Genomic DNA, 11,735 nt, shown 5'->3' with positions numbered 1-11,735 from the left:
AATGTCTGAATAGCACAACATACCTAAGTATCGTTGCTGATCAAGTTCATCCTATCATGTTGATGGCGTATCCCAATGGAGATGGCTTCTTCCAACAAGACAATGCACCATGCCACAGTGCTTGTATTGTGCAGGAGTGGTTTCAAGAACATGAGGGAGACTTTACCTTGCTTAGGTGGCCCCACAATCACCAGATCTCAATCCAATTGAGCATTTGTGGGACGAAGTTAAAAGAGCCATCAGGCAGCTGGTTCCACAACCATCAAATCTCACAGAACTGGACAGTGCTATTCATCAGGCATGGTGTCAGATTCCTCACATCACCATTCAACATCTCGTGGAGTCAATGCCAAGAAGAATTGCCTCAGTATTGAAGGCAAAAGGTGGGCCAATGAAGTACTGATGGGGTGGTCATAATAATCTCGCCGATCATAATAATCTGGCCACTCAGTGTATATTGGCTATGCTTATATGCATGCATACAAATCTTTGGTTGATCTCTTACCCCCCCCATCCCCACCCTCCCCTGCCTGCCCTCTGAAGATTGACGGACTGTTCAATGCTTCTATGTCTCTGGAAACATCTTTTTAATCATTAAATCACAAAGACTCTATTTTGTCTGATCTGTAGGAGCAGACAATTTCTGTAGATTAGAGACCTATGTAAGTGGCGTCCCTGTCTGTTGCCAACCTGCAGAGAGTTGCTTGGACAATAGGAGGCATAGCCACCACCCGATTTATGATGAAGGACACACGCACATTTTCTTTTTTAAAAGAAAGGCTGATGAAGAGGGAGAGGAAGAGGAAAGGGAGAGGGAGGGAGGGAGGGAGGGAGGGAGGGAGAGAGAGAGAGAGAGAGAGAGAGAGAGAGAGAGAAATATATATCAGTTGCCTTCTGCATGCATCCGGACTGGGGATTGAACCTGAAACCTGGGTATGTGCCCTGACCGGGAATAGAGGCATGACTTTTCTGTGCTTGGGATGACACTCAACCAACTGAGCCATACCAGCCAGGGCAACAAAAGTACATTTTCATTTCAAAAAGATGTTAAACATAACATCTTTATTGGTCCAGTGGCCCTGGAATTGGGTAAGGGAGGGAATTAAGGTAGATAGGATTTTAGATTAGTGGGTTGTAGCTTCTGGTTCTTGGAAGACTGTATGGTCAGATGTAGACCCAAATCTGTCAAGTTGCTGCACGTTTCCATGGGTCTGAAATGAATACTTATTCTTCTTTACCACAAAGCCTGTGAAACTGACCAGAAAACATTCCCTAAAGGATATGTTCATTCTTTTTTTAAAAAAAATATATTTTATTGATTTTTTACAGAGAGGAAGGGAGAGAGATAGAGAGAGTTAGAAACATCAATGAGAGAGAAACATCGATCAGCTGCCTCCTGCACACACCCCACTGAGGATGTGCCCGCAGCCAAGGTACATGCCCTTGACTGGAATTGAACCTGGGACCCTTGAGTCTGCAAGCCGACGCTCTATCCATTGAGTCAAACCATTTGGGGCGATATGTTCATTCTTGACATCTACTCATTCAGTTAGTATTACTCGGTCTGTTCAGTTGCTCATTTCTCTATCCTAAGGACATATCTTCCTTCACATGAAGAGCAGGAAAGGGATGCTTTTCTCCTATAACCGTCAGGAATTTAGTAGGTGGAATCATGACTTTGACTCCGGGCAGCCACAGACATATTTGCCTCCTTCCCACACGGTCTGGAAGAAAGAAAAAATACCCTTGTTGAGATGAGCAACTGTTTTTCTCCTTGGTAGGTTGGGATGTCTGCCCTCCATGTTGTTAGGGTTTGGGGTGGAAGGGAAATTTTAGTGGTAAGGGAATACAGTGGAGCCCAATATCCCTCTGGTTCGGAGGGGGCAGAGTTGAGTCTCTTCTTTCTAAAAGGCAATGTGGATTTCTAATTCATTATAAGGTGTTTGTTTGTTTGTTTTTGGTGAATCTCAGACAGCTGGGCAGTTAAAGGTCAGCAAGGTTTGTATTTATGAATGGTTATCAGGGGGGGAATAAGCCTTGTATTTCCTTGAATGCAGGTTTACTTTATGGGCAATTAGACATAAAGTTTTAAACACCATCTCATTGAAGCATTGTGGGATGCCCAAGCCCAGAGCTTTTCCCTTTCTAAATTTGTAATTTTAGGTCCCAAAGGATCAATGAATATTTAGCAAACGTGTCCTGAAGTCGTCATGAAATTAAACCAAGATATATGTTCGATTTTCCACAGTCATGTTTTCAGACAGGTTTTTGAAACGACGAAAGGTTTTAGTGCTTACCCTTTAAGGGCGCTACTGTGGTTGTGAGACATTTCCTGAGCCGAGAAGAGTTAACAGCAGGTAATGTCATTCCTCCCAGAAAGAGTTGGAGACTCTCGGTGCTAAGTGATGAATGAGGGTATCTGACCCACATCTGTTTCACATTAGAATGGAACATTGCCCTGACATCGTTAGGAGCATTTGTCAAGATTCCCTGGACAGAGCTTCTGTAAATTACATGCTGCAAATGTGTCAGGGTCAGATAAGAGGATATCATTAACTCCCCCAAGTTTACTCAGGGCTCTGTCAGTCCCTTCCACTATGCTAACAGCCCACAATTTTCCTTGAGCCATTTTGTTATATTTTTCACTCATAGAAGAAAAAAAATATGTATGCTGTCCCCTCCCCCTAATATTGCACATGTTCTTTTCTCATAAATCATATTAATTGTAGACATGGTCACAAAGCATATTAAACGCAGGCATGCGTAAATGAATTAAAACATGTGAGAATTTTATTACGGCCCATGGTGGGTCTAACATAGTCAAATACCAAATGTATTAACTGGCATACTTTCTCATTTAGATAGAATAAGCTTTTTTTTTTTAATGGGCTTTATTTTATTGATAATAGATGGACATAATATGATTGTTCATTATCAGCTAGAGGTAAACTATACAAATGGATATATGTCTGTATTCATATATATATACATGTTGCAAATCTTTTCTATGCTAATTCTTTGCCTATATTTATAATTTAGGCATCGTCCCTAAAGAATATTGCTACCAATTTAACAGCTTAGCTCTAGTGAGAAATAGCTATTCTAAAGAACTGAGAAGTGATTCACTAATTGGTCACAGGACTGGAGATTAAAGCATATGTGCTACTTGGAGTTTAATTGAGACAGTACTTACTGAGCTCTTCACAAATAAAACTTGCAAATATATGCAACATCTGAACCACACTTGTCTGGTACACACACTTTTTCATCATGCATTAAACATAGCTACTTGTAAAATGTGAGCTAATGATTAAAATTTTAAAATAAGGGTGTATTTAGCCAGACATTTGACAGGCCCTGGTTTTCTCTCTGGTTAGGTAAAGGTCAGCCATGCCCTTCCCTTAACTCTGGTCTGGGTGAGAAGGTCACCATACCTACCTTCAGAGAAACTTCTGCCTTCAGGCAACTTCCCTCTCCTAGCTTTCAAACCGACAGGACCCAAAATCTAATTATTTAGATGCTAATCAAATGCAGGATAATTCCTAAGGCATTTGAATCTGAAGACAACATTTTCTGGAAAGACTCTGCTGTTCGAATGTAAGCTTTTCAGCCTCGAAGATGCAGTCGCTGAGATTTAACCATTAGATGACTTCGGTAGCACCCATATCGGCAAAAATCAGTTGGATTAACATTTGAATATATGTATATCTTTTTTGGTTCTGTAAATAAATCATATCCAAATTAAAAATATATATAGTCAGTAAATTTGGAGGGATGAGTAGAAGGTTAAAAAAAAAACCCTTTTCTATCATACAAAGCTGTAATTCACAACGGTCATCTAAAACACAAATGTATGCTATTAAATATTAACTCAGAAGAACATCTAGTGACTAAAGAACAAAAATAAATAAATAAAGACATGAATCAGGATTTTTACTAACAAAAATAGAAGTGTCTGGATGTATACCATAGTTTGCTAAAGCATTTTAGATTTCTGATAAGCCCTGAGCACTTTCAACTGAAGGTAAAACCATAATGCTTACGCCAAGACAAATATTTTTCAGACACATTGTTTAAATGTAGATCTTAATTTGGCCCATAGTTTTTATCTTTTATATTTAATCTTAACAATAGGAAAATTCATTCAAGAGATATATGGCATGAAGCAATTCTAAAGAGTTAGCTTTTCCTGAACCGTACAATCTTCCAATCAAGATATAACCAACCTATTTGGAATTCTGAAATTTGAGAATGAGTTTAAGGAGATCTTCAGAAGCTGCCTCTAATAATGTGAATGATGAAGGAATCAGCTTATGATTTCAAGGCTTTGGCTTTGTTTGTCAAGGTTATCCATAAAACAATTTAGACACGATATCTAGGAAATGTTTTTGTAGGTAACAATTTAAAAATATCCTTAATAGATGTCTTTTTAGATGCCTTCCCTAAGAGTTGTACTCAACTAAAAGTAAAAACTAAGTTCTCCTCATGCGGCTGGTGTTGCTCAGTGGTTGAGTGTCCACCTATGAACCAGGAGGTCAAAGTTCAATTCCCAGTCAGGGCACATGCCTGGATTGCAGGCTGGATCTCCAGTAGTGTGTGTGCAGGAGGCAGCCGATCAATGAGTCTCTCTCATCATTGATGTTTGTTTCCCTCACCCCCTCTCCCTTCCTCTCTGAAATCAGTAAAAATATGTTTAAAAATAAAGACTAAGAAAAACTAATCTTTTCTCCACATTCCTTTCCCAAAGGACAGAACCGAGATTTTCATCAAAGGACAATGTTTTTCCTGGTCCTTGTACTTCCTGGATTTACCTGGCATTTAATAATGTGGTCAGTGTTCTGTAGACAGAATTGAGTAGCCCTGAGTTTATTTCTTTTCCTTTGAAATAGTGTGTAAAAACCAGGCAATTTTTTTTCCTGCCCCCCCCCCCCCCCCCCCCCAAAAAAAATAATCAGTCAAAAATGCCATCCCTATAGTAGAAATAACTTACTGATGGTTTATGGGGGGAAAGAACACACTTTGCAACAAATTGAGATTTTATTTTATGTTTTTGAATTACAATTGCTATAGGAAAAGGATATATAAAAGAAATCCTGACAATATTCTAAAAGAGAAAAAAAAAGTATGACTGGAAGACATTCCAAAACCATATTGGGGGAATTCCAAGAATTTCATTTACCAACTTCTTTGTGCAGCAAATAGAAATTTTCATGGCTTCCCTTGAACCACATGAAATACAAAATAGCTTTTAAAGCAACATACATAAAAGTGAAATGGGACCCTTCCACAGAGATTTGAGGTTTTAAATTATGTTAGGGGAAAGCAATATATTTTGTGTTTATGTATTCACTATTTTTTTCCAACAGAGATTTCATTTTTAATTTTTAAATCTATTAAAATAGGTATATGTCTCAAGTCTTATCAATGTGAAATATTGAAGTGAATTGCATTAGTTATAATTATTTATTACTTTTAATTTCAGACCAACTGTAGGAAAATATTAGTGCATCTTTCCCCATCCTCATACAGTTTGTGAGAAACAAATCACAATTACAGTATGTGATATTTACAGTGAGATAAGTTTGTGGGGGAATGTCTATCTCTCGGGCTCTATCAGGGAAGTCAAAGGGACCAAAGACAGTTGATCTCTGGTCCCCTTAATTTCTGCACATTAGCCACTGCAAGTATTGGGCTGCTGAGCTCAGAACTATTGCTAAAGCAGGGCTGTCACTAGCTTCCCAAGTGTGACAAGTGGCAGTACTGATAGGAAGAACCAACCAGCTGCTCTTCTCTTTCCTTCACCCGGCAGCCATCCTTTCTGACTGGGTCATGCTCCCGGATGTCTTAAAGACACCGTGACCTAGAACCTTTGAGGAACTATCTTTTTATTGACCTAGAATATGACCCTGAAAGATATCTCCCTCCTTCAATAGGTATGTTTCAAGGTCTTAGATGTAAATCCTATACACCATTTTCTTTTTAAATTTAGCAGCTGCAAAAAGTTGCTCCATGAACATCATAAGCTGGTTTTTGCTTACAGGAAGGACTCATTTCTTCTCTTAGAATCTTCATGGTCCACCCTCCCCTCTCCCCTGCCCCGTGGTCAAAGTTATTGCTGCTTTCAAAGTTATGCAAACAAGAAATGTATAGCAGAGGATTAAAAAAAGTTTATCACAAAAATGTACATATAGCTCATGGGAGAGTGTGCATGTTTTGAATAAAAGTCTGCTTTACTCTCCAACTATAACTGTACATAGGGTATTCCATTTCTTCCTTAAAGTGACATACCATAAACTGAGTTTCAAGTATATATCTTCATGAAGGATGTATTAATTTAAAATATGCTCCCTTTTTATCTAGTACTACTGGATAATTTTCTTTATGGATTGATAGTTAAAAATTTGTTTTTTTTCTAGTTTTTTTTGTTTTGTTTTGTTTTTACTTAGCACAGCTTATTTACAGTGAGATATTTGTACCCTGTGTCATTATCCCCCTTTCATGAAAAAAATATATCATATTTTTTTTTTGTATTTTTAATCCTTCCTATCCATTCTTGCCCATTAGGCCAGTACACAAAGAGGTACCTCTGATTTAAAAAGAATGCATTTGACATCGAACAACCTCTATTTTAAAGACTCTTTTATTATAATAGACATACATAAATTATGTCTTGAACTAAAATATTAAATAAATTAGTATTACTAATTAAAGTCTATGAATTTTCCAAGTATGCACTGTAAAATCGTCAATATATGCTCAAAGAAAGGCAAAAAAGGGGGGAAAAATCCCCATACCATGTAGTTGGAAGAACACTTGGGAAATAACTTCAATGCATTGTAGGTTACGTTCAACTTTTAGAAATAAAGTAAATTCACTATAAACTGTAGGGTAGGTCCCTAAGGGAGCCCAGGCTCTAGTGGCTTTCCATTCTCCTGGAGCTGTGAATCCTATGGATTCTTACTTTATTCTGTGATTTTCACTTTCCCTAAAATCACCAATAAAACAAAACTATGCTCTGTTGCATATGATGGTTTTTTGGGAATATACATAATTTTTAGAGCTTGTTAAAAAGATATTTCACCACATAGCTCAAGAAAATCTAGGAATGGCTTTAAAAAGTTGGATATTATGCAAAAGAAGTGGAGATGGGTAATCCACAGAAGATGGTTTCTCTCTCTCACTCTTTCTCTCCCTCTCTCTCTCTCTCTCTTCCTCCCTCATCTCTTGGGCTAATGGAAGGCGGATCATTTTAAAGCTTTATTTCAAGAAGATTTTGTTTAGCTGTGAGGATTATGCACGCCCTTCCCAAAGGGCATTGTGGCCTCATCGTTTTTTGGAATGTAATTTCTGGGATGCGAGACTAGTCTCTCCCGCCTGCCTTGCTGGAACCCTTAGATCCCAGCTCCTAGGGCCTGAATTTCCTTGGGGGCCTGCACAAGGCCTGGAGTCAGGCATCGGGTTTCATCACTGCCCCTCCTCCTGTTCTTCTGGGCACACTTTAAGCTTCATGTCCTTCAAACATCGTAAAACACACCAGAACTGTTATGGCAATACCGGGCCATTGTGGGCCCCTGCGTTTACATATGATATAAGCAGGTGATATTTTGTAAGCACACGAGGCTCTACACCCAGCAGTTGATTTTTTTCTGCAATTGCTTTTTGAGCCCTGTCACTGACTTGTATGAACCTGAGAAAAATCACTTCCTCTCTTGTGTGACAGGTTTCCAGCTGCAAAATTAATTATCCACTTACTTCTGAAACAAGGTGTTGTAAGGGTCAGCGAGCTTGAGTTTGTGAAACTTGTCACCGTGCTAATCTGAAAGTTGTTCTGTTATCACAGTTTGTTTTTTTTAAAGTTCTCTTGCTCTTTAGGGTTATTTACAAAACTGAGTGGACTTTTTATAACATGCTTGCATTTCAGGCTTTTCATTTAACACTTATTTATAGGGAAATGTTAGTTTAGAGAAGTGGAAGACTAAGCAAGGGACGCAGTTACTTGGAGAATCATTTACCCTTCCTCCCTCCCTCCCTCCTTCCCTTCCTCCTTCTCTTCCTTTACTCCCTCCCTACTAGGTGCTAAGCACTCTGTTAGGTGAGGCTACTTCCCTCAAGTCTCTCACAGTTCAATGTAGGTGAAGTGAGGATTACAGGGTGGGAGGGGTGAGAAAAGTACAAGGAAGCCTCAGGGATGGAGCAATTACTTCTAATTACTGAAGGACACCCAAGATAGGGAGCAACTTTCTTTCTTTTTAAAAAAAATATATTTTTTATTTCAGAGGGAAAGGGAGAGGAGAAAGAGAGATAGAAACATCAATGATGAGAGAGAATCATTGATTGGCTGCCTCCTGAACATGCTCCACTGGGGATGGAGCCAGCAACCTAGGCATATGCCCTTGACTAGAATCGAACCTAGGACCCTTCAGTCCACAGGCCAACGCTCTATCCACCGATCCAAACCAGCTAGAGTGGGAGCAACTTTCTTGAGAGGGAACACTTTGAAAAAAGCCACAGAGATCTCGAAACACAGGAAAAGAATTTGATTTGAATTCATTTAACTTTTTAAAAATATATAAGCAAATGCCTTATATTTAAAACCACAGGTGAAACAAATGTAATATATGGTTAGACATTATTCTATGTGAACAGATGCAATCTCCCCCTAGCTCTGTCCCTGTGTCCCTCCTTCCTTTCTCCTTCTTTGAAATCCAGGTCCGCTTTTATCACTAGGGGCATGGTGTAATCTCTCTCTCTTTCCCCGCTTCTTCTCCTTCCTTCATTTTCTTTTCCCTCCCCCCCCATGCCCTCCCCTTTCCTTTTTTTTGAAAGGGCAGTCAGATGTTATCCTTGAGCATGATGTAATACCTCTGCTACTTTGAATTCAGGTCACCATCTTCGGGACAGCTCTTTAACAGGAGATTTCCAAAGAAATCCCAATGGGATTTTTCCAGTTATTCTGTCAGCTGTAGGCTAGGGTCCTTCTCTCAGTCTCACGTCTTCCTAATCCACCTGTTTGTTTTAGGTAATGGGACTCCTGACCAACCACGGCGGGGTACCCCATCAGCCCCAGACCGATTATGCTCTCTCTCCTCTCACTGGGGGCCTGGAACCTACCACCACGGTGTCGGCCAGCTGCAGTCAGAGACTAGACCATATGAAGAGCTTGGACAGTCTGCCAACATCTCAGTCCTATTGTCCACCCACCTACAGCACCACGGGCTACAGTATGGACCCTGTCACAGGCTACCAATATGGGCAATATGGACAAAGTAAGCCTTGGACTTTCTAGGGGGTATTTACGCCTGGAAGGGTACAAAATTCCAACTCTTCCGTAAGGAAGGGGAAGTGGCGGCCTGACGCAGCCTTGCATCCCAGGATCAACTGGGGCAAAGCCGGCTGAGGTACCAGCAAGGACTCGCTTGTATAATTATTTTCTTAACAGATGTCAACAACATCTTGCGGTTATTAATTGCTGCGATGTGAAACCTGATTGCCACTAGGTAAAACACAAGGGTTGGCCAAAATGAACTAACACTTGGCATTAGAAACACATGTTCTTAATGAGGTCAGTTCAAGGATCATGTGGAGTATAATCCCAAAGACACAGAGTTGTGTCAAACTTGTCTCAGGAATAAAAATATTAGTCTCCATCCTTTGATACCACGGTATTAAATATGACATTGTCAGCCTGTAGCTGATTTTGCCCCTTGCCGTGAATTGTCCCAGCGTGACCTAAAGAGCTGTGTGTGTTTCCTTACAGGTGCCTTTCATTATCTCAAGCCAGATATCGCATAAGTGGACTGTCCACTTGGAGTAAAACTGGCCCTGTTTCCAGTCTCCACAGCCGAGACATGAAGAATCTCAGAAAAAAAAATCACCCTCTCGGGGGGGCAGTCTTGACAGGAGACAGAGGAGAATGATTGATTTTCTTTCTCCAGTAGTTGGTTTCAAATTCTTTTGAACATGCTGGACAAAAGCCGTGGAGAAAAGGAAGACGCAGATCAGTAAAGACAAATGCAACATTTTAAGGCAATGATTTAACATGGCTACATATCAAATATCCCAACATTTAGTGCTGATCATCAAGGAGCTAAAACATTCCATTTGTGTGTGCGTGCACATGTATGTATGTGTGTGTGCACATCGGTGTGTGTGTGTGTGTGAGAGAGAGAGAGAGAGAGAGAGATCTATCTGAATTGGTTCAGGCAAGCAGAATGTTCTAAAATATAGTCAGAAAATTCTCTAAAGTATAACCTTGATATCCAATGCTGACACTTCTACAACTTTTAAGCTGCTCACTTAATGAAGCAGGCATGGAGGAATCCTTGACTTTTACACACTGGAAATTGATATACAAATAAATGCCACCGTTTTTAGGAAGATAGACTAGCTATAAAGGACCTCCCAAATAAATTATTTGTTCTCTTATCCTCACTTGTACTTCAGTTGTTACTAAATGTCCCAGAAGGACACATCTTGCTAATAGGACCTGGGATAAGGGGAGGAAAAGCCGGTTTTCCTTCCCAGCATGGGAGAGGTGTGTGTGGTTTTCGCAATTCAGTTTCACGTGGAAGCCTACCTGGGCGGGGAGGGGGCGGAGAATTGAGTGCATTCCCACAGCTGCTTATCAGTGTGCAATACTGTGTACCTCACGGACGCCTTGGCAATGCCAGGGTCATAGATACAGAATCAGAACTATATTTTTGCAGGTGCTTTATTTTCGCAGCCCGTGATTCCCTGTGGTCAAATGCAGAGATATTCGCCACTTGCTGGACAACCGACACCCGGCTCGCTCCTTTTGACTAGAGACCATATTGGAGAATAATGCTTTTAAAATGACTACGTTTACATTCTTCTCTTTTCTAGGAAAGGCAGGGCAAGAGCAGAAATGTCCACGTGGCTCTCCTGTACTTTTAAATTATACAACAATATCCAATATGAAAAGATTCTAGAAACTGAGGTTTACATATGTTATTGTGGTGACATTGTAGAATGTCAATAAATTTGTTTTTGGAGATGTTAAAACAAACAGGCAGGGGGAAGGCAGTGTTATTTATTTCTTTCTATGCTTGGAATCACGAACGAGGTAGGCACAAATACATTCCCTTTAGCGTTAAGAACTATGACATAGTGAGTTAGTGAGACTAGACATAGTCCCGAGTTTAGTTCATACATTGGTCTTAGTGGGTGATGGATGAAGAGAAGATCTATCTTTGTGTTGCAGCCTCAACCAACAACAATGTGTTGTAAAAATGTCTTTCATGTAAAAAGTGCAGTAAATATTTACTATTTATAATGAATAAACAGTTATGAAAACTTGCCCAACAGTGCTTTTTTTTTGAGGGAACTGGTGAATGTAGTATTAATAAAAACTTGGAAATGGGGAGCCAACAAAACATATACTTCACTTCTAATAGTGCCTTTTAGATTAGATAATAACATGGACAAGTAAAGTCACATGACCCACAATAGTGTTTTCTTGAAGAAGCTTGGTTGCACACACTTTTAAGGATTGAAGTTTGTATTTTTATAGATGTGGAACGAAGTCCAGCTACCTCTCTCCTCTGTTCTCTCAGAGTTCTCCCAGCCCATTACTGGGAAGCATGCTTTCCCCCAGTGCACCTCACTTTTTCTTCATCTCCCATGGTCATCTCCACTGAAATTTTGATTGAAAGCTGTCAAATTTTATTTTGTTTTAGAAGCTTTCTTCACTCTTCATTAAAAACATTACTGCCTAT

At 39.8% G+C, this 11,735-nt stretch overlaps 1 protein-coding gene across 2 annotated transcripts in view; it reads left to right on the top strand.

Annotated features, from left to right (window-relative positions):
* Positions 1 to 11,317, top strand: part of PAX3 (paired box 3) — a 94,591-nt gene extending 83,274 nt beyond the window's left edge. For both annotated transcript variants that reach the window (XM_005883485.2, XM_014531162.1), the window contains exons 8-9: positions 9,020 to 9,266; positions 9,758 to 11,317. In XM_005883485.2, coding sequence (XP_005883547.1) covers positions 9,020 to 9,266; positions 9,758 to 9,792 — 282 coding nt within the window. In that variant the 3' untranslated portion in view covers positions 9,793 to 11,317. The remainder of the gene's footprint in view (positions 1 to 9,019; positions 9,267 to 9,757) is intronic.
* Positions 11,318 to 11,735: the final 418 nt, after the last annotated feature.

This window comes from Myotis brandtii, unplaced genomic scaffold, assembly GCF_000412655.1.
Source record: "Myotis brandtii unplaced genomic scaffold, ASM41265v1 scaffold79, whole genome shotgun sequence".
Classification (NCBI taxonomy): Eukaryota; Metazoa; Chordata; class Mammalia; order Chiroptera; family Vespertilionidae; genus Myotis; species Myotis brandtii.
Note: the sequence above shows the minus strand (reverse complement) of the source record. Positions and strands in the feature narration are given on the sequence as shown.